The 24365-nt window shown below is 52.9% G+C and overlaps 1 protein-coding gene across 1 annotated transcript in view; it reads left to right on the top strand.

Annotated features, from left to right (window-relative positions):
- Positions 1–2568: 2568 nt before the first annotated feature.
- PDE1C (phosphodiesterase 1C) overlaps positions 2569–24365 on the top strand; it is a 288209-nt gene continuing 266412 nt past the window's right edge. The window contains exon 1 of the mRNA XM_087821246.1: positions 2569–2869. Within this exon, the coding sequence (XP_087677372.1) occupies positions 2569–2869 (301 nt within the window). The remainder of the gene's footprint in view (positions 2870–24365) is intronic.

Here is a 24365-nt window from a genome sequence, read left to right as displayed (position 1 = left end):
TCTTAGAAGGGACTGACTCATACATAAATGCTCACTTTTTATATAAAATTAAAAGAACATTTTCACATCTTTCATATCATATTACATGTAATTAAAAATAACTTTATAATGTCTTCGCCGTCCTTAGGCTTCCTGTGCCTGGTTTAGACCCTGGCTGAGAGCTGGGTGGGTGGGGCCGAAGCAGAACAGTCATCCCAGCACATGCGGACGCCCTTCAGTCGGAGGGAATTACAGACGTTAGGTTTCCTTTTCGGGCCTTATTTCCTACTACCAAGTAAGGGCAATTAAGGGCAATTGGAACATTCATGCTAATAGCCTTTCGATTTCAACCATAGGACTTTTGGCAGAAATTGAGACATGGTAAGACCCATGGGGCCTCGTGGGCAAATGGTTGGCAAACCGGTGGTACACTTGCCCCTCTCCTCACCTCTGCCTTTGACAGACACCTTTAATCTATCACCAGCTCCTTCCTGCTCTGCCCGGATGTGGCTCCAGATGCCTGCTAAACACAAGGCACCTATGTGTAAAGGATACTGTTCATTATACACGGTGCTGCAGGCGGCCACTGCCAGTCAGATGCCGGCACACTAAATGACACTGGCTTGCCACGCCTGCTGTGTTCCTCTCGGTCTTGATGTAAGAAGAGCTCAGATGTTAAAATGTATCATGAAGGATTGCTGAAGAAGCTGGGAAGGGGGACTCAGGTGCCTTTCGGATTTGGTCTTTTTTATTTAGACTAGGAAATCTAGTGTTTTATTTTTTCTTCTTTGATTCTTGGAAGTGATTCAACTTTTTTTTAACTTAATGCAGCTGAGGCAGAACATGAAGTTAAGTAGACTAGGGATATTATAAGTTGTGCATTTAGGTTCAGAGGCCTGGGGCTTCCGTCGATATCCTCAGAACACCTTGCTGGGGTCCTGGGTCGGCCGGGTTACAGGATGGAACAGTTCCAAAGTGTTCTGTCCCGATTAGAGCATCTGGATCATGGCCTCCGGTCTGGGAATTCAATTTTAAGAAAAATGTTAAACAACAGCAACAACTGGAGAGAATTAGGAGGAGCACATGGAGGAAGGCAAAGGGTCCGAGCAGCCTGTCCTGTGCAGAAAGGCTGGTGAAGCCTGAGAAGAAGACGGGTGGGAGCACAGTGGCTGTCTTCGTAGCCTTACAGCCTTACCCCCCAGAAGGAGACAGGTTGATCTGGCGTTGCCTGCCCGGGAAAGATGGGTTCATGAGGACACTCCCCATGGTCCTTGCATGGTGTGGGGCTTATAGGGTGCAGTCTTCTAAATGGGGGTGGGTCCTTCCTGTAATGTTAGCTCAGGGCCTAGGATGTCAGCTTCCGCCCACCTCACAGGAAACAATGTCAAGGACAGTGGGCTGTGCTGGGCCCACAGCTGTCCTATCCCAGTTAGCCCTCCGACTTGTCTCTACTTGAAATGCCAGGGTGCTGGGCACTGAATGAGGGGCGGCTGGTTTCCAGGCGGGCTGAGAAATCCCTGTCACATGTCCCAACCTTAGATTTGCTGTTATGTTGCACAGTTGTCTTGCTCCATAATTCAGTGACTGAAAATGTGGAGCACCATGGATAGGACACTGGACCTGGGAAGCGGAGTCCCAGGCACAAGACCCAGCCCTACCACTAACTGACCTGCTGTCTCACCCCGGGCAGGACCTGTCCTGGTAACAGGGCTGTAGCTGGACGTAGTCCCAGTTGCCTCCTGCGTGACCACCTTTCCACTGCAGTCGGAGAAGGGATGGAGCGACGGGCAGGCCTATGAGTAGGGTCCCGGCTGCCCTGGCTGCCTGTCAGGGGAGCTCCCAGGGCCGACTGGCGCCGGCCTCCCTGCTCTTGTGCGAGAACCAGACACACTGGCTCCTCTGGCACCCCGCCGCCCTCTCCGGCCTCCGCCGCGCGCAGAAAAGATGGGCAGTCTTGGTGCCCACGGTGGGGAGGCGCCCAGGGTGAGGGGCGGGAGGAGGCCCTAGGGAGCGGGCTTGCCAAGCCTTCCCCAGGGCAGCGGTGCGCAGGGCTCCTCGGAGCGCACAGCCTGGAGAGAGCGGTACTGGCTCTAAAGAGAGTAACTGAGAGGAAAACACATGGGGCCCCTCCCCGCTGGCTGAGCTGGGGTTCCCGGGGGACAGAGGCGGCCCAGCCGCGTCGGGAGCAGCAGGAAGGATGTGCGGCGCTTGCGGCGCTTGGGCGCAGGTGAACCAAGTGCAGAAAGTAGAGAAAAAAGTATCCCTCACTTAATGCCACGCCCCCCCGCCCCCCCCCCCCCCCGTAAAGTCTCCGGACAACCCGTGCACACGGATCCCTCCAAGTGTCCCCATCCCCCCACTCGGGACTGTCAGGCGCGGACACCGCCTGGGTTGTCCTTGGTTCCCGGGGTGGCGCGCAGCCCTCCCTGCAGGCCCCTCTCCTCCTTCGCCCAGGAGGGGCTGCCGCCCGCGGGGTCAGGGGCGCCGCAGAGGCTGGGGGCGCTTTGGTGCGAGGAGGGAGCGAGCCTTTGGCAGCACGGGGGTGGGTCCCACGGGGAGTCTGGGCGCCTCCCCGGGCGCCCGCCCGCGATGGGCTCGGTCTCCTCCGCGCTGGCGCGGCCCCGCCACTCGGCGGTGCAGCCGGGCTCGTCGCCTCCGCAGCCCGCGCCGCCGGCTGTTCCCGCTGCTCTCGGGGACCCGTTCGCGCGCGCTCGGACCCGGAGGCTCGGGCCGGGGCGCGGGGAGACGCGGCTCCTGCGCGCCTGGGAGGCTCCGCCGGCCGGGCGCCGGGAAGGGCGCGCGAGGCTGGCGAGCCCGGAGCTGTCCCCGGTGCTGAAGCGGGCGGGGCGCCCGGCCCGGCCCCGCTCCCCCGGAAGCCCCCGCGCCGAGGGTAAGTGCCGCCGAGCGAGGATCAGGGGAGCCGCAGCCTGGGGACCTGGGGTCGGGGGCTGGGGCGCCCCTCACCTTCGGGGGAGAAATGAAGGCTCTGTCTCCCAGCGGGGTTTTGCTTTTCTTGGTCTCTTGCCCATAACTCCTTTTACAAGCTAAGGCTCATTTCTGGTTCAATGACGGGTTACCCCCAAACGGTCATCTTTCGCGGGTGTTTAAACTTGGCGGGCGGGGCGCCCAAGGACCCCTTTCCCCAGCTTTCGCCTGGCGCCGGCACGCGGAGACCCCCGAGGGCAGAGGAGCGCAGCTTCCCCTCTCCTCCCGGAGCGGGAAGGGGCTGCAGGTTCCCGCTGGCCCCGGGCTTAGTGCCCCGGGCGCCTGAACCAGTCTTCCCTGCGGGCGCTGGGGGTGGCTGGAAGACGATTTTAGGACTGTGACGAGGGAGGAGCGAAAACACAGGCTTTGGAGTCAGAAGTGGACCTGAGACTTTGTTGCTTTCATTGTGACCCCGGGCGGGATACCCTCCTCCAGCCTCAGTTGTATCTCCTTTCTCACAGGGGCGATAATAGCATCTCCCTGGGTGGCTGGAAACTCTAGCCACACGCAGACATTCAAGGTTATGCCTGAACCACGTCTCTGAACTTCTTCAGCGGAAACTGAAGGGAATAGTGAAACTTTTCAATTTATTTTGTTTTAATCCCTGCCAGAGGGTATTTTTTCCATTGCTTTTTAGACAGGGTGGGAAGGGGGAGAGAGAGAGAGGGCAAAACATCCATGTGAGAGAGACACATGGGTTGGTTGCCTCCCGCATGCACCCCTACCAGGCCGGGGATCAAGCCGGCAACCGAGGTGCGTGCCCTTGGCCAGAATCGAACCCAGGACCACCCAGTCCGTGGGCCGAGGCTTTAACCACTGAGCTAAACTGGCTAGAGCTCAATTTTTAATTTAATATATTCAAAGGCTCCATTCCTTAGGCAGGTCCTGTTTTGTGTAAGTGGGAGAAAACATCCTTGGTGGGTACATATAACTTTTTAAAAAAAATCTCTCACACTAGCCTTTCGGTCTCATACGTGGACCCCACTCCATCCCACGCAGGGTTGTGGTGCTCACTGCTGTTTTCTGTCGCTGAGTTTTCAAGAAGGAGTTGGTAGCTTCAGTGGGCAAAGTTGGTTCCTCCAGCGAGAAAAAGATGGTTATTAGAGAGGGGGACTGGCTTACACTGCCTCATGCGAGGTAAGGATACACCTACCCTCCTTCCCTTGAGAATTTTCACTTAAAAAGTATTGTGTGTTTATCCATCAGCTACTATTTGTTCCTGTTTCATTCAAAGTCTTTTAAAACAAAAATTAAAAGATACGTGCCCACTGGCCTTGCAATGGGGGACTTACCATTGTAAAATGTGTTAGTTTTCCCACTCACAGGGCCTGTCTTTTTGGTATTAATGGGAAGAGAACCAGACTTGAAGCCGGGACACCCGGGTTCTGCATCCTCGGGCAGGAGACCTGCGTTTCCTAAGCCTGGCCTACCTGCTCTTTTGAAACGAGTGCAAGTGGAGTTGCACCGTCTCTTTTGCCATAATTTTCAAAGGACATTATGGAGATACAAGTGGTTTGTAACCTAGTGCTGTCCAACTGTTATTATTAAAGTACGGTCTGGAGGGGTCATAGTTTCTAGTGTGTAGGATGCAAATTTAGATTTCACATGATCTTATCACGGCCTGTCAAAGTTACATTGAATGCAACATGACTTCCTTTGCGAAACTCCTCAATATTAGTGTGTGTGTGTGTGTGTGTGTGTGTGTGTGTGAAATAGAGAGAGAGATCAACTGAATTATAAATATTTGTATCCCTGGAAAATTCTTACCATTTTTGATAATGTGGATAGACGACTCGGGTATTGCAGTTCATGCATTTACAGTGCCCAAACCAATGTCTAGGGATTTGCGTTGAAGGGGCAGAGGTTTTGACATTATTGGTTTAAATGATTTTTGAATAATCATCTGTGCTTTGAAATGAGCGGGGCTCTCTTAAATTTCGGCTGCTACCCCTTTCACTTGTCGTCTTGCTGCATTAACGTTTGGAAAGGGTGGTCCTCCCCGAGCTGGTGTCAGAGCCATCAGTATTTGTCCACGGGTGGCCTCGGAGCGCTGCCTTGCTGAGTTTCACTGTCTGCCTCTTGGTTTCCATCTAAGTCCTCCGGGGCTCCTGGAAGGTTACCATCGCTGGGAGAACGTTTCCTTCACCCACTTAGGTTCATGGCTAGGTCTGCAAATTCACTAAGAGCAGACAGCTTAACAGGAGAAAAGACAAGGTTTATTTAAGGGCTCCCCAGAGGGAGTGCTTAGTAACGAGCAACTTGTTGAATAGTCAGAGGTTACGTTTATAGGCCAACTTAACAAAAAAAGGGGGGGCTTCTATGAGAAAGTAGGTCCTAGCCCACTTTTTGATGCTACCACTGGCTGAAATTGTGCACCTCCCACGGCTAAGGGTCCATTTCCCCCGGGAGCTCCCTGGAGGGGGCGTCAATAGCAGCTGTCTTTTTGGGAGGCTCTGCTTAAGTTTGGGTAACGGTTCTTGTTGTTGCTGCTGATCATGTGTTTTCAGTTTCAAGTGAACGTCATACGACCTTGGTGGACCGGACTGCTAATCCCTTCACCACTGTTTGCCTCTGACTCAGCCCTCGTATGTTAGGATCAGTGGTTTTCAAATGTTGGCGTTTGTCGTGATTACCAGGAGCACTAATTCCAGAGGCCCAGGCTGTGGGTATGGGATGGGGCCAGGGACCGCAGTATTTTGACCAAATTTCCCAAGTGATTCTGTTACCACCAAAGTCACTGGGAGTCTTGCTAAACACAGAATTTGCATTTCTAGCAAGTCCGCCCCCCCCCCCCCCCACCGCTGCTGGTCGAGCGATGGGTCACACTGAAGCCACCTGGAAGGGTCACTATTCTTAGATGCATTGTGTCAGCCACTGTTGAGTCCCTGACTCGGGATCTTGACAGATGCCATGGAGGAGAGAGGCTCTGGGTTCCACACAGCTGTCACTTACCCCTCTCTCTGCTTCACCTGCCCAAGCCCTGGGCACCGCTCTACTGACAATTTCTAAACTGTCAGGGTCATTGTGATTCTTTACCAGTGATGCTTTTCACTTGGGATTAAATTCTTTGGAAAATTTTGGCTGAAATTTCCAAAGAATTTGGAAAAGGGCTGACCGATGTGAAAATAAAACTCATTATTTTAAAGATCGGAGGGTGGGTGGGTGAAGCGGTGACGCCACCAGGGTTTTAATCTTCAGCACCCACAGCGGCACCCTGTTCCGAGTTAATCTAAACAGACGCGAGCAGCCTTCTAAGAGCTCAGAGAGTGACAGGCACACTGATGAGAACAGGCATGTGACAGGCAAGCGCTGGGCCCCTGTGGATTTGGCATTACCTCCAGGAACTCCCCCCCCCCCACTGCCTTCCCCCTAGGGATGCAAGCCGGGGTCCCCGTGTCCTATGCAGGCCAAGAAGCCCCTGAACCACTCCGCTATGATTCCCTTCCCTGGCAGTTACTGGAGTCGTTGCTTCCAGAGGCAGTCTCATCTCAACTCAGGGCAGGAACCACAAAGGCCCTGAGTGCCAGGCTTTAGGGCTTTGCTCCTGATGGGTGCTTGTAGCTCATGAGGGGCCCAGAGCTGTGGTCCTCTGGAACTTTCCGGCCGGGTCAGTCTGCACTGGCAGACGCAGCAGCATTTAAAAATATGGTCACCCTCCTGAGCCCGGGCAGAGTGTGGGGGCTGGGAGAGCAGGGGTGGTGTTTAAGGCCAGCTCCGGCTGAAGGTGCTCTCTGGGCCTCTGGAGACCCACACAGGTGAGTAGGGCCCCCCAGTCCCCCCAGGTCACTCCCAACACAGCTCGCATCCAGGCACATCATGTTCTGCCCTAGGAACCCGCCCTGCCCAGCGCCCAGGCCGGGAAACTGCCCCACAGGGATCCCCACCCACCAGCGGCCTCGCCAGTGAGAGCTTCGGCTTTTCCATTCTGTCACTTTTTCCAGGCGCACTAACCGTGGGCCCCCCGGGAGAAGGAAAGCACTTGTGCTCTGTGCCCGGTCCCTCTCCAGCCTCCAGCCTCTGGCTTTGTTATCGGCAGTCCTGGGGATCCTGCTCCATGTGGGAGGGGAAAGGGGGGAGGGCAAGAGAGCCCAGTGAGTAGGGGCCCCAGACCTCTGCCTGCACCCCACCCCGGTGCCCCAGCTGTCCTGTAAGGGAATGACCCCCAATCCAAGGTGAGTCCGATTTCCCCCCCAAGGAGGGCAAAAAGGGGGGGGAATGGAGGACATTTGTAATACTGACAACAATAAAAATAAATAAATAAAATAAATAAAAACTTAAAAAAAATGTTAATGGCCTATTGAACATAAAACCTTTGAAGGGACTAGAAAAACCCCACCTGTATACTTTTAATAACTTATTTGTTATTTTTGTTACACCTACCTAAAAAACTCAAGTTGCATAAAATATATTAATTTGGAATAATTCTTTTTCGACTCTTACATTTCATAAAATAATTTTATTTAATCTTTTTGGCATGCATTTTTATCACTAGTATCATTGTCTTCACTGACTCCATTCTGGGGGCCCCTGGCAGTTTTCCAGGCCTGTCATTTTCACCTGTGTCTAAGTTGTTTGTATCGCAGCACTTTTTGAGTCTGTGAGTAGTGCTGTCACTGGAAGTGTTGCAAGGCCATCAGGGATCGAGGTCTAGGGGTCCGCCATTCAGATCCCCCCCCCTTTTTGTGGTGTCCGAGCTCTGATCCGTTGGGAAGGAGAGACCGGATGAGCAGTCAAGGACACCTGTGGAGGCAGGACAGGCCCCGGCTCCCCTACCCATTAGTGGGCTGGGCCCATTCCTCCCGGTCACCCCAAATTTCTGACTCCTGGGTTCTGCAGGGTTGTCCATTTCTTCCCTCCTGTTGTCTGCACATCACTCCACTGCAGGCCCTCTGGATTCAGCCCTGATTCCATCAGTCCCCAAAGGACCACTGACCCAAGATCATGGCTGTAGCCATTCATGGAAGTTTTAGGGACAGAGGAGAGAAGTTACATTGAGCTCAGCACAGCAAACAACCTAAAATCCTACGTGAAACTCCTCTGTTCTGTTCTTGCCACCGTCTCGGGGCTACCCCTTGCTGCTGTGCTCTTTCCTCTTTCCTGCCCGGTGTCATCTTCACACCCCTCACAATTCTTCTTACTTATTATGAAGCGTTTCCTGGTTTTCTTACTTCTCCAGTCTGTATGCTGGGGCTCTTTTTTCACATAAAATCCAGCAATAATGGTACCCTGGGGTGATGAAATTTGGACATAACACAGCTGACGAATTCTCCCTCTCTCTGCCCAGCTAGATTTTAAATTCCAGTCACTCGCGGGGCTGGGGGAGTGTGGTGGGTGACGGAGGGACTCCTCTGAGATCTCGTGGCGTGTCCTCAGCTGAAAGTAAAGCGTCCCTGGCTCCTGTCGGAACGGCTGTGTTCCAGGGGCAGGAGTCACAGCCCTGGCTCCACGAGCTGGTCAGGGGCAGAGGCTGAGCCCTGTGCAATGTCTTCTCCCTGCCGCTTCCCACCCAGGTTACACCCAGGACATGCAGGGTGTCTCCCTGCCTCAGCCAAGAAACACTGAACAGCTCCCAGGAGCGCCCGCAGCCCCACAGGCACACACATTGCACAGTAGCTGGAAACCCCGCTGAAAAAGAATGCTTCCCATCGACCTTGCAGGAGAGCCACCTCAGCGCTTCGTGTGCGTGGGTTTTCTGGATCCCGCCTTTTGCCTTACGGACGGGTTTTACTGTAAAGGTCAGTTCATTTTGCACGAGAGGAAGGCTGCAGCCCTCTCTGACGAGTCCTTTCCCCCTCACGTACTAGCAACGGGTCATCCGTGCGTCTGGGCAAAGCTATGCTCTCCTCCTGTTCTCTCTACGGTTTGTGCCTGAGTGTATTGTACTTGAGAGTTTTACTTATTTCCTCCTGCCAACCTAGGAACCCCTGGGGAGAGCTTTCTTTCCTTCGTTTTTTAAATCCCAGCGTCTGACCCTGGCTCACGGTAACTGAAGAAGTCACAGGTGAGACCAGGGGACAGGTCAGCGTGATGCTGTGAATGGAGCCCGAGGGTGCAGGAGAGGCCGGAGGGCGACCCGGTGCTATGCCTCCAATTTGCATTTTGGCCCCTGTGGGTAAGACACTTAGCGTCTCTGGGCATCTATTCCTTTCTGATAAGATGAAGGTGGCACCTGTACTGTCTGCCTCGGGGGGTGATGGGCTAACAACGACTCTAGTGGACACTTTGAAAAGTCGCAGGAGCTCCTCAGCGTGATGATGTTGACCCGGTGCCCGGGGACGTGCGCCCAATGGAGACGCGGCCACACCAACAGGCTGCGACTTCCCCCCAGCTGTGCGGCGCAGAAATGTCCTGACAGGCTCCTCTCACAGGGTCCTGCGGCGACTGAGAAGGCACAGCACACGCCTTTACACGCAGAGCCGAGCTGCAGGAAGTTAAAGGGCCTCTTGAAAATTGGAACCGAGACCCACGCATGAAACCAGGACCCTTGTGAATGAATGAATGAGAAGAGATTTGCCTACCAACCAGCTGAAAAAAATAACAACAGGTTATTTATCTATTTTATCCTGGGTTTGGTTGGAGAAATAAAAGTCTCTTTTACGCCCTTATCTCTGCAGATATTCAACATGTATAGTGCATAAAGATATACACTTGTGCAATGTACAATAATGTATGACATGAAGTGGACGTGGGTTGTGGTGCCCTGGGCTCCAGGCGCAGGAAATGGGGACACTTGTTGGAGAGACAGGTCCTCAGGCCTGACCCACAGGCTCCCACGGAGAGTCTTGCTGAAATAAACGCTCCATCTAGAATCTCAAGTACAAGCTGACAGAGAAACAAGTGCCTTCAGATGTGGCATTTTATTTTAATTATTTTATTTTTTTAAAAATATGTTTTTATTGATTTCAGAGAAAGGAAGGGAAAGGGAGAGAGAGATAGAAACATCAGTGATGAGAGAGTCATTGATCGGCTGCCTCCTGCACATCCCCCACTGGGGATCAAGCCCTAAACCCGGGCATGTGCCCTGACCGGGAATCAAACCCGTGACCCTTCAGTGCACAGGACGGTGCTCCAACCAACTGAGCCACACTGGCCAGGGCATGACAGGCACCTTCTAAATGCCTTACATGCGTAACTACCTTCTTTAGCCCCGGTAACAACCCTCTGAGGAGGGCCCACCATTGTAATCCCCATTTCACCCCTGAGCAAAGGGAGGCACAGAGAGTGCAGAGAAGTTGTCCAAGGCCGCAGGTCCACCTCCCGACGGGGGGAGCCAGGGTGCAGACCCAGCGGTTCACGCCCCAGCCCAGGCGCTTGCTTAGTCAGCGGGCTAATATGTATCCACGCACGTGGAGGGTTTGATGCAATAGTGACCAGTTTTGTGTTGGGGGAGGTGACAGGGGTAACGTTTGAATTACTATTGTAATTTTGTCTTTCCTTAACCTCGCCACCCTTAAAATTAAAATAAGAGAAGAAATGGGCAAAAGGGCAGCTGTCTTCCTTTGCAGCCTCCCCCCCAGTACCTCGGCTCTCACTGCTGGGGGCTCCTGCTGATTATTTCCTAGGAGGTGCAGCTGGGAGGGCCTCGGAAGAGGGCAGAGGGAGGCCAGAAGCGGTGGCGGGCAGAAGTCTGCGCCCGGAGAGGTGGGAGTGACATCAGGGAGCCGTCCAGGGAGCACGGGCCAGGCCTTCGGGCTTGTGATCTTTCTCCTACATCTTGGAGTTGAAATGTCAGTTATTCATTTAGTTGTCCTGCTATAGAACATTAATGATCAGTGAATTCTTTCCTCCAGACAGAGCTGAAATGCTTTCAGAAATTCACGTGATGACCATGGAGTCAGAGTAGCAGTAACCGACGATATTAAAGCCGGGAGGCAGGAAGCTGGGATGACCGCAGGCTCCCACCTTCGTTTCAGGTGGGGCTGCCAGGCAGCCTTGACACCCCACCCCAAGGCCACAGCGGCAGGGCAGGGCAGGGCAGGGCACAGACCATGCATCCTTGCTTTCCTCGGGGCTCCCTGCAACCCCCTTCTCTTAGCACCTCTTTTGTCAGATGAGGCCCAACATGACTCACATTCTTTATACTCTTGCCTGATGACTCACCTTTGGCACCTTTTTGGGGACTCACCTGGGGTTCCCCAACAGCTGCTGACACTGACTGAGCCCAGGTGCTGTGCTCACGGTTCACCAGTCCTGTTTCTCTCCATTTCACAGATAAAAGGACAGAGGCTCAGAGAGGGTGAATGTGGGGGCAGTGGAGTGTGGTGGTCAGGAGTCAGGAATTTGGACTCAGACAGACATGACTTTTGCTTTAGGCAAATTTTGTAGCCCTTTAGTGTCTTGGTTTCCCCGAGTTATTAAAGGAGGGCGATGATAGTCTTCATTGCATTAAGTGGATAATATTTATCAAAGTGCTTAGCAGACTGCCCGACACCTAGTAGATCCCTATTGAATGGGAGATATTATTAGTGCTTAAAAATGTGTGCTCAACGTCACACTGCAGCAAGTCGAGAAAATAGAATTCGAACCCAGGCCCAGGTCAAGCTGAAGCCCATATCTCCCACAGTCTGCTGAAATGCTATAGATCCTTCCAGAAAGGCTAGTCCCTGCTCTCAGAGCTCATGTGCTCAGTGTGGAGCCTGATGGAGCCTCCACTTCTGCCCCCCGTAGGCTGGTCACCTGCGTGAGCCTTAGCGCTCTCGTTGAGCACGCAAGTCTCCAAAGAGCTGGACATCCCGATTGCACCTTCAGCTCCTTTTCTCAGCTCTTTTAACAGTTTCCAGCAGGATGTACTTTCTAGACAGTCCCTTACTAGTTTGAAGAAACGTTTAACCAGAGAGACTTTGCATAGTTTTCCACAACCTTTGCGCTGTGCACCTTAATTACCAAGCCCCGGGGGCCCCGTGGAGGGTCAGGGAGCTCCCAAGCTTTAGACGTATTTACTTCTCTACAATTAATTTTTCCACAATTAGCCTTGAACAATGACAGCTCTGTCCGACGTCATTTCTGAGTCATCAATCACCTGTGTTTTTGTTCTTTTGTGGTTCCCAGGTGCAGCTGTAACAGGAATACGTTTCCCATAAATATTGAACGGTGTGTGGCATTGGGAAAAGAGCTCTTAAAATGTGGTTAAGTGGGGGCCGTGTGAGTGATCCCACAACAATAAGACAAAATATATGATTTGAGTGTTGGCAGAGATTCAGGCAAAAAACTTGATATGAAATCTAAAGGAGCCTCCGAATTCAAGTGGCATAAGGTTATGTTTTTACATTATCTGAAGGCCAGGTCTGTGCCTCCTAAAGATGCTGGGTGTTTTGGGCTCCTGGCGGCTGAAGCAAGCGTGTTTCTTGGAATTACTCAGGACATAACTACTGAACAGGCTGGTGGATCCATCCTAGGAAAATGGCAATAATTTACTATTGAAATAAGGTCTAATGTCCCTTTAAGTTATAGCCTTGCAGGTTAACTTTCCCTCTTAAGATAACTAAAAATACTAGGCACAGAAGTAATGATGTGGTGCCAGGACTTCAAGAGAGGAGTCGAGGGAGAGGGGCCCAGTTCTAGGGAGCTGATGGGACCTTCCCAGAAAGCCTGCCGGGAGCCAGGCAGGGGGTGCTGTGGATACTCCCAGGTGGGTGCAGGAGAAGAAGGGGAGAGAAAAGGGAAAGCTGGGCTCAAGGAGGTGGGCTCCTTTCTTTCTAGTAACTCAGACCAGGTAAAGCCAGTCTGGGCTTTCAGCTTCCTTTGCTTCTGACTGGTTTGTGTCTCGGCCTGTTCTCTGCCCTGCTTCCTATCAGGGGGAAAGAAAGGGGGTGCAGGAAAGAAGGAACAGTTACTGGCTACCTACTAAATATCGGGCACTGGGCCTGGGTTTTGCAAACATGACCTCATTTAATCCTTACACCTGCCCTACGAGGAAGCTGTGGTTGCCTCCACGGCACAGCTTGGAGACCCGAGGCCCAGAGTGGAGCTGACCTGTGAAAGGTCATGCAGCCTGGTTCAGGGACGCCCCGTACACGGCAGGGCTCGGGCTCGGGCTCATGCTCCGTCCCTCCACCCCGGTGGCTTTCCTCTTTTTATAGCTCACATCTTGACCCTTTGATGAGACGGCTGCATCTTCAGTTTTCCGGGCCGTACCCACCTTAGAGCATCCTGTCCTTTGCTCACCATAACTACCTCATGCTCGCTGTATTCAGACGCCCTGATTTTCAAAAATAGAATCGCTCGGAGCTTTGCTTTCCTCGCTTGCTCCGAGCTCCAGAATTGTGACTGAAGGGTCCCGCTCTGAGGTGCCACTGACGGGTATTTTCTCGGAGAGAGGCCCGTAAGAACCGTGTTTTGCGGTTGAGTACAATGCATTTGGTTTGGTTTCCCCTTTTTTTCATTCTGCCTGGAATTTACTGGTCAGCCTGGGACCCCTTGAAACTAACTGTTTGACTTGGGGTTTTCTGTCCCTACAGGCAGTGTAGATTCCAGCTCTGGGTCGTGTGAGTAAAGCCTTGTGATTAAGAATCCTCCAGGGAGCTCCCTGCCCCCCGTTTTCATATGCTACCTGGAGTCCAGGTCAATACACGCAAGATCGCTGCTGTTAGCCCATATTGTGGGGAAGGTTTGTAAAAAAAATCTAGGCCACACCATTGAGGATGGTGCTTTCTGGAGGCCCTAGTTTTTGGTGAGATCTCTAGTATGGCTTCCCACCCCATTCAGGTTCCAGGCTTTATTTCCTGTCCTGCCGTGCCCCTGAGGCTCATTAAAATCAGTCCCTAAACCACCAGGGTTGGACCGATGGCTCCAGAGACAGTGCCAGTTGCAGCGCTTGCTCTTCTCCCCGGATTCATGGTTTCTCTCAGTTTCTAACCTCTGAGCATTCCTTCCCCTCTCAGACCAGCTTGCCACGTAAGCGGAACCTTTTACTAGTATCTTAGGCGTCCTGTGCCAGGAGCCTTTTTCCTTGGCAGCCAGGCCTGTCACGCTGCTGAAAGGGAGTCTGTTCACTCAGCAGGTCAGCCGGGCTCCGCACCCGCACGTTGCCTGCTGCCACGCCAGAGCAGCAGCCGCCAGGACTCAGCCTCGACTGTGTGAGGCAGGCGTCAGCCGGCACACGGAGCTGAAGTCCAGGAGATGCCGTCATCTCCATGGGGTAAATGGGACACGGAGGAGGAGCCGAGGGTCCCGGGAAGCCTCCTGGCAAAAGCTGGCTTGAGCTGGGTTTTGAAAGGAAAGGGTGGGAGAGACAGAGGAAACAGTGGAGGGAGCCGAGTCAGGGGACTGGGACCTGTCCCAGTCCTGGTCTTGGGGTTTTGAGGAGCCCAGGCAAGCAGTCTGGGGAGCCCCAAAGCAGCAACCTCACGCCTGGTTTACATAATTAGTCTGATGCAGAAGGCCAGTTTTCTCCTATGTTAATTTTTAATTTTACTTTAAAATCAAGATATAATGGACATATAACTTGGTTTAAGTTTAAAGTGTACAAGGTGTTGGTTTGATTACGTTGTAACGTGATTACCATGGTAGCATTAGCTAACACCTCTATCCTGTCACGTATTATTTCATTTTTGTAGCAAGAGCAATTAAGATCCAGTTTGTGAGCAATTTTGAAGTTTATGATACACTATTGTTGACTATAATCACGATGCTAGGCATTAGGTCTCCTTGACTGACTTATTTACTGGGCCCTAGTGTGTGCCCTTCACCCCGGTTCCCCCAATCGCAGCCCCTTGTAACAGTCATTCTACTATTGGTAAGAATTCGGCTTCTTTTTAGTTTCCACATCTAAATGATATCATACAGTATTTGTCTTTCTCTGTCTGACTTTCCCTACTTAGCTCTTCTAATCCATTTTCCAAAACCAGCTAGAGTGACCACTTTAAAACCTTGGCTCTTAAAGTGTGGTCCACGGGCCAGCACCACTGACATCACCGGGGATCTCATTAGAATTGCAGAATCCTGGGCCCCACCCCAGGCCTGCTCACTCAGAACCTGCATTTAACAAAACCCTCAGGCAATATCTAAGTGCATTAAGATTTGAGAAGCAGAGCTCTCAGATAAAGACCTGATGATGTCTCTACCCTTTTAAAAGCTCTTAAAGGCATCTACTGCCCTCAGGAAATCAGCCCTCCTTAAAGACTCCACAATGCCCTTTAAGGTCTTATCCCCTGCACTTAGCACATTTGTCTCTTTTCTTGCGGCTCGTGACCTCTGGGCAACAGTCACTGAACTGCTCTGTCTGTGACAGGCTGAGCTCTGAGTCTCTCCTCCAGGGCGAGTGTGTGATTCTCCCTCTGCCTGGAATGTTTTTTCTCTGAGACACTGCTTCAAAGAAGCCCTGGGACCTTCCAAATCTGATTTTGGTTTCCCTCCTATGCACTCCCCAGGTACTCTGGATTTTCCTTGTCTTGCTAATTAATTCTTTTTACTTTCTCAAATAATATTTACATAGCGCTTGTCTGCTTTGTGGATGAAAACCACGTTTATTCACTTGCGAATGGCTAGACCCAGCCTGGCACAGCACTTGGCACATGCTGGCGCTCAGTGAAAGCTCGTGGAATGGATGGGAGCTCCAACCGCTCTGACGATGAGCCTGGGATGTGAAACATCCACCTGCTGAACTAAAGGGGCTCATTTTGGCCTTCGAGCAGCCCTGTATGTGTGCATGCTTCTCAGATGGGTGGGTGACAAATAAAATCTTACTTCCTTTCATCAGAATGTCTCCAACAGGCCTATTCTTAGTATTCTGGAGACTGGGAAGGGATGGTGGTGGGAACTGAGATCTCATTTTAAAGATGCAGAAACTGAGGTTCAGGGATGTTAGACAACCTGCCAACAGTTACACTGACTGTAAGAGCTGGAGCTGGGAATTCAACCCAGGAGGGCCTGACCCCAAAGCTGGGGACTTCCCCAGAGTCGGGACCTGAGTGCCCGTCAGGTCGGCTATTTATTTCTCAGTGAGTGAATAAATGGGGCATCTACCCCATTTATCGTTCTGATTGTTATTTTAGTATGTCAGGCATTTCACATCCAAAAGGACAACCACAGAACATAGAACAGTCCTTCCTGGTCTTTCCCACGGAGGGCAGACTCCCAAGAGGGACTTTCCTTCCGCTTCTGCTCCAGGGGATCCAAAGCCTCTGTCCCTCCGTAGAAATGCCAAATCTAGAAGGGACCTCATCAGAGGCCAATTGGCTTCATTTTGTCTTTTCACCAAGGCTCAGAGACCCAGAGCGACTTATCCAAGGTCACATAGCAAACCGTCAGCTTATTATGTCTAAGAGGCAGAGCTGGACCTCTGAGCAGTCAGATCAGAGCTGCATCCACTGTTCTTTGCCGCCTCGCATGCAGCAGGTGCTCAACAAATGCTTGTTGCTGGTCTCGAGGGTGTTGCTCACGCCGGGAGCTCTTGCAGTGGATGTAGTGACTCAGGCCCCAGTCGCAGGCAAGTCCCTTGTGCTTTTTAATAAGCAGAGGAGAAGTTCACGACTCGAGCTCTGATCGTCTGTTCATATTTCTGCAGTTAGTGTCAGAGCTAACAAGCTGATGGTTATTATTAAATGTCAGTGTGGGTAGTCCTGAGGCGCCCCAGTGCAACTGGCTGGCGGTTTTGAACAGAGACATCTGCTGGCTGAGGCCTTGCCTCGTGGTTTTCTGTGTGTGACTGTAACACTCTTTCAGAGTTTTCTACCCCCTGTTGTCTTGGAGATGTAGAAGGCAACTTGCCCACAGACTGGGCGAGGTCTGCCAGGCGACAGTGAGGGGGAGGGGACGGGGGAGGGGGAGAGCACTGGCACCGGAGTCGGATGGACTGGGTTCCTGTTCCCACCTTGACCTTTGGCAAGTTTCTAAAGTTTGAGAACTTGTCAGGCGGGTTTGACAGCGCCTGTCTCGCAGGATTATATAAGATCATGTGTGGGAAGTGCTGTACACAGCGCCCGGAACGATGTGCGTGACCTAGGAAGATGCTCGGGCTGTAGACGAGTGACGGTGAGGCTGCCTTTCAGGGGCTGCGACAGGCTACTCCCCACGGGCCAGGCGTGGGGGCAGTGATCGGGCTGCCCCTCATTCTGAAGGGCGAGCCCCCGGCAGCGTGGCAGGACGCTCCTGGGACAGGCTGTCCGGACAGCCCCATGATCAGCACCCTAGGGCCTTAGCCTTCTGGTCTCCGGGGAGCGCCCAGGCAGGACCCGGTGCTGGGGACAGGGGTTCCGGGCAGGTGGGCCAAGGCGGAGACTCCGGACTCCTTTACCGGAGAGTGAAGCAGAGGTAAAGCCACCAGAACTGGGGCCCCGCTGTGGCCCCGTCCCGGCAGGGCAGCGCCCTGTGAGCCGAGCTGAGGCCCAGGTCGGAGCCCGGGTGCCGGGTGGTAGGTTCGGGCCGGATGGAGCCTCATCAGTGCCTCCAGGCTAGGCACCGACTCCTTGAGGGAGGTGATTGTGGTGGCTGGAGAGCAGGTGCAGGGCTCGAACTGCCCGGGTTCGAATCCTGGTTCTGCCCTTTAGCAGCTCTGCGATTTGGGGCAAGATCAGCTCCTCTCTGTGCTCAGTTTCTGTGAAACGGGCATGATCGTGACATCACTGGCCTCCGGTCTCTTTGGAAGATTAACTGAGCTCGTTTGTGTAAAACCCTCCAGTCCGTGCTCGGCACACGGCGGCGCTCAGTAAAGATGCAGAGGGTCTCCTACGTGCCAGGCCCGGGAGGGAGGCAGGGGGCCTGAGTTCCTTCCCCCATGGAGCCGGCGTTCAGGGTGGGGTGGGGAGGCAGGTGACACGCCAACGCAAGGAAATCGGTACCGTTAGCGGGTAATGTGTAAGGCAGGCTCGGCTGGGCGGGGGCCGAAGGGGGGCTTTTTCGGACAGTGGTCAGGGGAGCCTGTCTGGTTAGGAGACTTGAGAGGAGGCCTGGAAAAGTGAGGTGATCATGTGGGTATTGGAGGTGAGCGCTTCCAGGCTGAAGAAAGGGGAGCTGGGGGCCCTGAGGTGGAAGCATGCTTGGGCTTTCTTTTTTTCCATTTTTCTTTTTTAAATCCTTACCCAAGGACATGTTTTTATTGATTTTAGAGCGGAAGGGAGAGAGAGGAAGAGGGAAACACCTATTGGGTCCCTCCTGTATGCGCCATGACCGGGGATCGAACCCGCAACTCTTTGGTGCACAGGAGGATGCTCCAACCAACCGAGCAGCCCGGCCAGGCCTGCGTGGGCTCCCGGAGAACACTTAGGAGGCCGCTGTGGCCGGAGGGGCGGGAGCCAGCGGGAGGGTGGGCAGCGAGGTGGCAGCGGTGGTCGGGGCCAGCGCACGTGGCCCAGGTGAGCCCCGCGAGGCCGAGCGCCGTGGGCCCTGGGCGGTGGCGGTGGGCGGCTGTGCAGGTCACCCAGGGGCGCTGATCAGCAGTCCCTCTGGCTGCTATAAACCGGTGGGGTGGGGACAGGGGCCACCGTGGAAGCTAGAGCCTCGCAGGGGTCGGGTGGTCATGTTCCACGTGTGTTTTGAAGGTCGAGTGGTTGCGGGGTAAGGAAGGGAGTGCGGGGTCAGGGGTGACTCCAGATCTCGTCTGAGCGACTGGAAGGTGAAGTTGCCACGTCCCCCTGGGTCTGAAGACGGGGGAGGAGAAGGCGCCGAGGGGGAAACAGTCCCGCTTTGGATGCGTGAAGCGCGAGAGGCCTCGGAGGCCTAGCAGAGGCTGCCAGGAAGCTGTTCCGGGGGAGGCTGGGGCCCGAGGCGCGACCCGGGCATCGTTAGCGTCTGTGGGCAAGGTCGCTTGGAGAGTGGGGATAAACAGTCAGGGAACACGCTGCCCTCGTCCCCTGCTTCCCCGGCCCCGAGCCTGCCATCAAGTGAGGGACTCCACTCCATGTAAAGCGACTGCATCCCAAACCTACCTCTGTAACTCCAGGGGAACCTGGAGGAGGGAGGGATGCGTGTGGGCTGGAGGGCCGCAGGGGCCCCGGGAGCGCGTGGGGTTCGGGTTGACTGTGAAGGGTGGGTAGGATTTGACAGGTGCCGGGGAGGAAGGAAGGCGCCGCAGGCGGAGGGGACTGCAGGAGCCAAGGCCGCCGTGGGAACGGCGCAGCTATGCTGGGGACGGTGAGGACAGGGAGCTGAGCGGAGCAGAGCAGAACACGACCACCTGGGCCCAAAAGAAAGCATCTAGTAACAGTTCCTTACATTTACACAGTTTACAATGAAATAGAACAGCCACTGATAGAGGTAGTGTAACAGCGGTTAGGAGCGCGAGCTTCGAGCTGGAGCCGCTCATTCGTTCGCTCACTCAGTGTGTTACCTGAGCACTTACTACGGGCGAGGCGCTGTGACAGGCATTGGAGATGACAAGGCAGCCAGGCAGGGAAACGTCCTGCCTCGTGCAATTTCAGGCCTGGAGGGAGAGGGATGACCGTGTCCTGGGCCACGGTCTGCCCCACTGGCCTGAGTTTTTCAAGAGCGGGACATGCCTGGCCCAGCTCCCTGTCCCCAGGTCACGGCCCAGGGCCCGGGGCACCATGGGGCTCCCTAGAGGCGAAGTGAACCGAATCGCATAGTGTCTGGTCCAGTCTGTGACCTTCCTGCCGTGTCTAGGGAACCCCTGGGGGGCCACAGGTGGTCTTGAGGGCTCCCCCTGGGGAGGGACTGGAAGGGAGTCCTTGCCATTCGAGAAAGGTTTGAGGTGATCCCCGCAGAGGAGAGTTCATGTACCTTTTCTTTTATATTGTGACGCCCCCTGGCGGTTCTCTGCCAGAAAAGCTCCTGCTGTGAGGGAGAATCGGCTTTAGAATCCGCACGTGTCTTAAGTTTAAGCTGCAACTGGCAGCTTTCGGTCACTAGCTGCCCTTTAAACGGGGTGGCCGGGATGTGTGAGCTCCCTTGAGTGCGGCGGAAATGTCAAATTGCTTTCCAAAGCGGCCCAACCATTTCCCGCTCCCACTGGCAGTGTCTAAAGGCTTCCTCACACCCTCACCAGCCCTTCCTACCTGCCTCTTTGGTCATTGCCTTTCTGCTGGGGGGTATGGTGGTATCTCATTATGGCTTTGATTTGCATTTTAAGTATGTTTTTATTGACTTCGGAGTGAGGGAGGGAGAGGGAGAGAGAAACATCAATGATGAGAGTCATTGATTGACCGAGACCTGCACGCCCCCTACTGGGGGATCAGGCCCGAAACCCAGGCAGGGCCCTGACCTGCAATCGATCCGGTGACCCCTCGGTGCATGGGAATGAAGCTCAACCACTGAGCCATGCAGGCCGGGCTTGCGCTGCATTTTCTTAATGACCCGTAAAACATCTTTTCATGTGTTTATTTTCTATCCATATATTTTCTTTGGTGAAGTAGCTATTTAAACCTTTGGCCCACTAGTTTATAAATCAGGCTGTCTGTCTCATTACTGAGTTGTAAGACTTAAAAATATGTTCTGGATACAAGTCATCTCATTTCCATGCTCTGCAAATATCTTCTCCTGCGCTGTGACTCGTCTTTTCAGTTTCTTAGTGGCGTCTTTTAGAGAGCAAACGTTTTTAATTTTAATGAAGTCTAATTTATCAGATTTTTAATGGTTCTTATGTTTGGTGTCATCTGATTCTTTTTATTACTCTCCTCAGCAAAGAAATCGGGGGCCATGGTAACAATCACCACTCTTTTACTTGAGTTGGGGCATCGAGGGACCAATTTCTCTTGATTGTATTATAGGCACACACAGAGAAAAGGAAGGTGAGCTTTTCGATTAACAGGGGCTTTCCAGCCTCTCCCTGCCCCCCCCCCCCATTGCAGATATGCAGCATGTGCGTCTGGGGAGAGGCTCGGGGGCAGGCTCAGGGGGGATGAAGAGTCTTAGCCTGACAGCTCCACTCTACACATGGAAAGGAAAACATCACGGGGACATTTCAGGGACTGGGCATCCTCAGGCCCTGGGTGAGGGGTTTTCCAGAAGATCTGATGCTACAAGGGGAAGGGACTGAAGCTGAAACTGTAGTTATTCTTTGTTTCAGAACCTAAGCACCTCCCGAGGTTAATGATCCGCACCAACCTCCGTTTTAGCTAAAACTGCAAATGGGATGGTAGATGTAATCCGCATAATAGAAATGATGGAGACGACTCTGGACATTTTTATGTTATTAATCCCTTTGTGCAAATTTAAAATACATTTATTGAACACCTGTTATGTGCCAGGCACTGTCCTGGGCCCCACAGATGCCTAAAGAGGAAGGAAGCCAACAAAAATCCTTGCCCCGGGGAGCTTCTATTCCAGGAGGCAGAGACAGATGATATGTAACAAGTAAGGAAATGGTACCGCGTGACAGAAGTGAGAGATGTTGTGGGGAAACCAGAGGGGGGGTGTACGTGGATCAGGGACACTGGAGCTATTCCCCACCACGTAGGGGGGTAGGGGACACCTCCCCCAAGGAGTAAGGTTTGAGGTGGGGTAGAGATATCTGGGGAAAGACCAAAAAGGGAAGAGCCCCAGCCAGTGCAGAAGCCGCAGGTGACGGTGTGCCCCGCGTGTCCCAGGGCTGGTGTGGGGTCAGGGTAGGGTGAGAGAGGGAGGGTGAGTCAGATGCCAGCAGAGAGCAGAGGGGGCCAGAAAGGTTGGCCTCGTAAACCATAGAGACTTGAGCCCTCACGTAGAGTCAACAAGAACAAATTTTGTGCAACCGTAATGTTTAAATTTCTGTTCCACTCAGGTGTATAGTAGTTACATTTTTCTCAGATGACTTTACAAACAATACAAGGAATTCAGTGGGTCGTTGAATAATAGTTAACTTTTTAAAAAATGGCAAATGATACCGTGTAAATAAGAAATGATAACAACCTGGAATGTTATCAAAGAGCTGCCAAAAAGGTGAAAATACTGGCCTACATTAAACAAATAAAATCTCAATACAAAAATGCATCAAATTTTTTTGAAACAGGTTTTAAATTGATTAATGAGAAAGAGAGACTGTGGGAGATTAAAGAGCCATTTTATACACGAGGAACTACAGTGTTACAACAAAGCCAGACTTAAAAGCGACTCACACGTGCAACCACAGGTCTGCATACACCTGAGTAACACGGAGCAGTGTGGACGGTGTTCAGAGGATGCCCGTGGGCTGGGGAAAGGGGGCGCAGACCGAGCACACTGCCTCTCCTTAGGGGGTGGCCTGGGCCGGCCGCTGGTGGCCCGTGAGCCCCGCTCAGGCCTCTGTGCGGGAGCAAGAGACTTGCCTCAAGCTCTACAAGTCAAGTGGCCACATGACCCTCAGAGAAAGGCGTGGGGTATGTGGCTTCGAACTCAAACAAATATTGTCAGTCGTTTAAATCAGAAAGTTCTCCAAGCCAGGGGGCCCTACATTGTTGAAATCGAACCTTTACAAGGAAAGAAAAAATTCCTGCCTCAGTCAGGCCGGGGCAGATCCAGGCGCACGTCTGCTAGTGATGGGCCTGTTCCTGCCTTTCCTGGCGGTCGCCTCGGCAGGGCTTCGTCGGGAACCGCGTGTCGGCGCCCTCTGGTGGCAGCCCCGAGCAGCCGACTAGCGGCTGGCGCCGCCCTGGCGCTGACGTTCCCAGCATTTCCCTGCCCTGGTGTAAGGAGAGAGGCCTCGGGGAAAGCCTAGCCTTCCCCTTCGCCGGCGCTGCATAGGCCAGAGTTTAATAATACTCGCGTGCTAAGTTTGGCTTAAAAATAAATAAGAACAAAAGCTCGGGGGGAACATTTCTGCATTAAAATAGGAGCTAATACTTTTGGGCTAAGAGCAAAGTAAGGGGGGAAAGGGAGAGATATATTTAAGAATTACGGAAGCCACGTCCATGGAGTATGGGTGTCTGGGGATGAAGAAGGGGGGGGAGTCTGACTCAGGACTTGTGCAGAATCGTGCCTCAGTGCTGAGGCCAGGCCGTTGCCACACCGGCTCACTGGAGCTGTTTGTTTAATATAATGTAGTGGGGCGCTGTCAGCAAAGAGCCGTATCAGGCAGCTCCCCGCTTTCCCGTAGAGAATTCTCTCTTTCCAATAGAGAGTTTCCTATGGGCAGCGGCCTGAAAAGGTGTAGGAATGTCCAGTGTCGGAAGGTTGCCTAAGATGCTTGGATGTTGCAAGCGCAGCTGTTCCCCGAGAGCTGAAACCCATTTTCAGATCGCGCTTTCTACCCTTCACCTGGTTTTGGAAGCTCGTCTTATTTTCCCCCTTTTTCCTTCACAAATGTATGCGCGGCAGCTTAAGTTCAGCGAGCTCCCAGCTGGGAGAGTCTCCGACTCAAGCCCACATAATAATTCCCATTTTTTGTGTCAACTGTAGTAAGGTTTTGAGACTTAGGTTTCTAATCACTCATTCCCGCCTGCCAGTTTTCCATTTTTCTACACATTTTTGACACAATAAGCGCAACATGCAGTAAAATATTCAACGCCGTGCATAAACACTCTCTCTTTCACGGGCGCGGGCTGGCAGCTGGCCTGAGAGCCTGAGCGGTGTCCTCGTGGGCGAAACGCAGGTCTCCCCGCCGAGGGCGCTTGGCTAGGCTGCGCCCGCGGGGAAGGGGGTGGCGAAAATGGAGCCTGACTCATATTTTGGGAAATTTGCAGGCAGAACCATGCGGTTGGATGCTCCTGCTTCCATCAGACCCGGTCCTTCCACTCACTGGGTCGAGCATTTGTTACCGTCATAGCACGTGCCACGAACTTTCCTGGAAATGACACAGCTTAACTTTCGCTCTAGTCCCACAGTTTCGGAAGTGCCTCCTCCCTTTTATGAGCAGACACCGAGCGAAAGCCGGTGAATCATTTGTCCAGGGGCACACATGGGTAAGGGGCGGGCGTCAAAGCATGAGTTTTTGTGATTATACAGCCTGATTTTTTGATGACCAAGACAGCTCCTCAGGTAGTTTCTGGGTTTAAAAAAATATATGTGTTTTCCTTGATTTCAGAGAGAGGAAGGGAAAGAGAGAGAGAGAAAATCAATGATGAGAGTCATTGATCAGCTGCCTCCTGCACGCCCCCGACTGGGGATCGAGCCGCATGTGCCCTGACCGGGAATCAAACCGTGACCTCCTAGTTCATAGGTCGCCGCTGGCCGGGCAGTTTCTGGGGTTTTTTAATGAGCATTCGGCGGCCAGGAGCATGCACACTGAGAGCAGGTGGGAAGATAACATAATCAGATTTTCGGTGGTTACAGGAACCCTCCTCATTGTTTCATTGTCACACACATATTATGCACAGTACATGTTCCTGGGGGTAGAGGGGTGTGTTCGTATACACATGTGGAAAGACCACTGAGAAAGGGATATGTTGCCTTTTAAACCTCCAGAACAGAGCCGGGCCCCACAACCAAAACAAAGGCTGGCGGCCAAATGTTGTCATCACAATACATCAAGGCCAACCACTTGAAAAAAAATGTTCTGAAAGTGAATATTTGAAAATACAATGATTTTACTGTTTATTATTTTTTAAAATCCTCAC

Source organism: Miniopterus natalensis, chromosome 10 (genome assembly GCF_054644295.1).
Source record: "Miniopterus natalensis isolate mMinNat1 chromosome 10, mMinNat1.hap1, whole genome shotgun sequence".
NCBI classification, from domain to species: domain Eukaryota; kingdom Metazoa; phylum Chordata; class Mammalia; order Chiroptera; family Miniopteridae; genus Miniopterus; species Miniopterus natalensis.
Note: the sequence above shows the minus strand (reverse complement) of the source record. Positions and strands in the feature narration are given on the sequence as shown.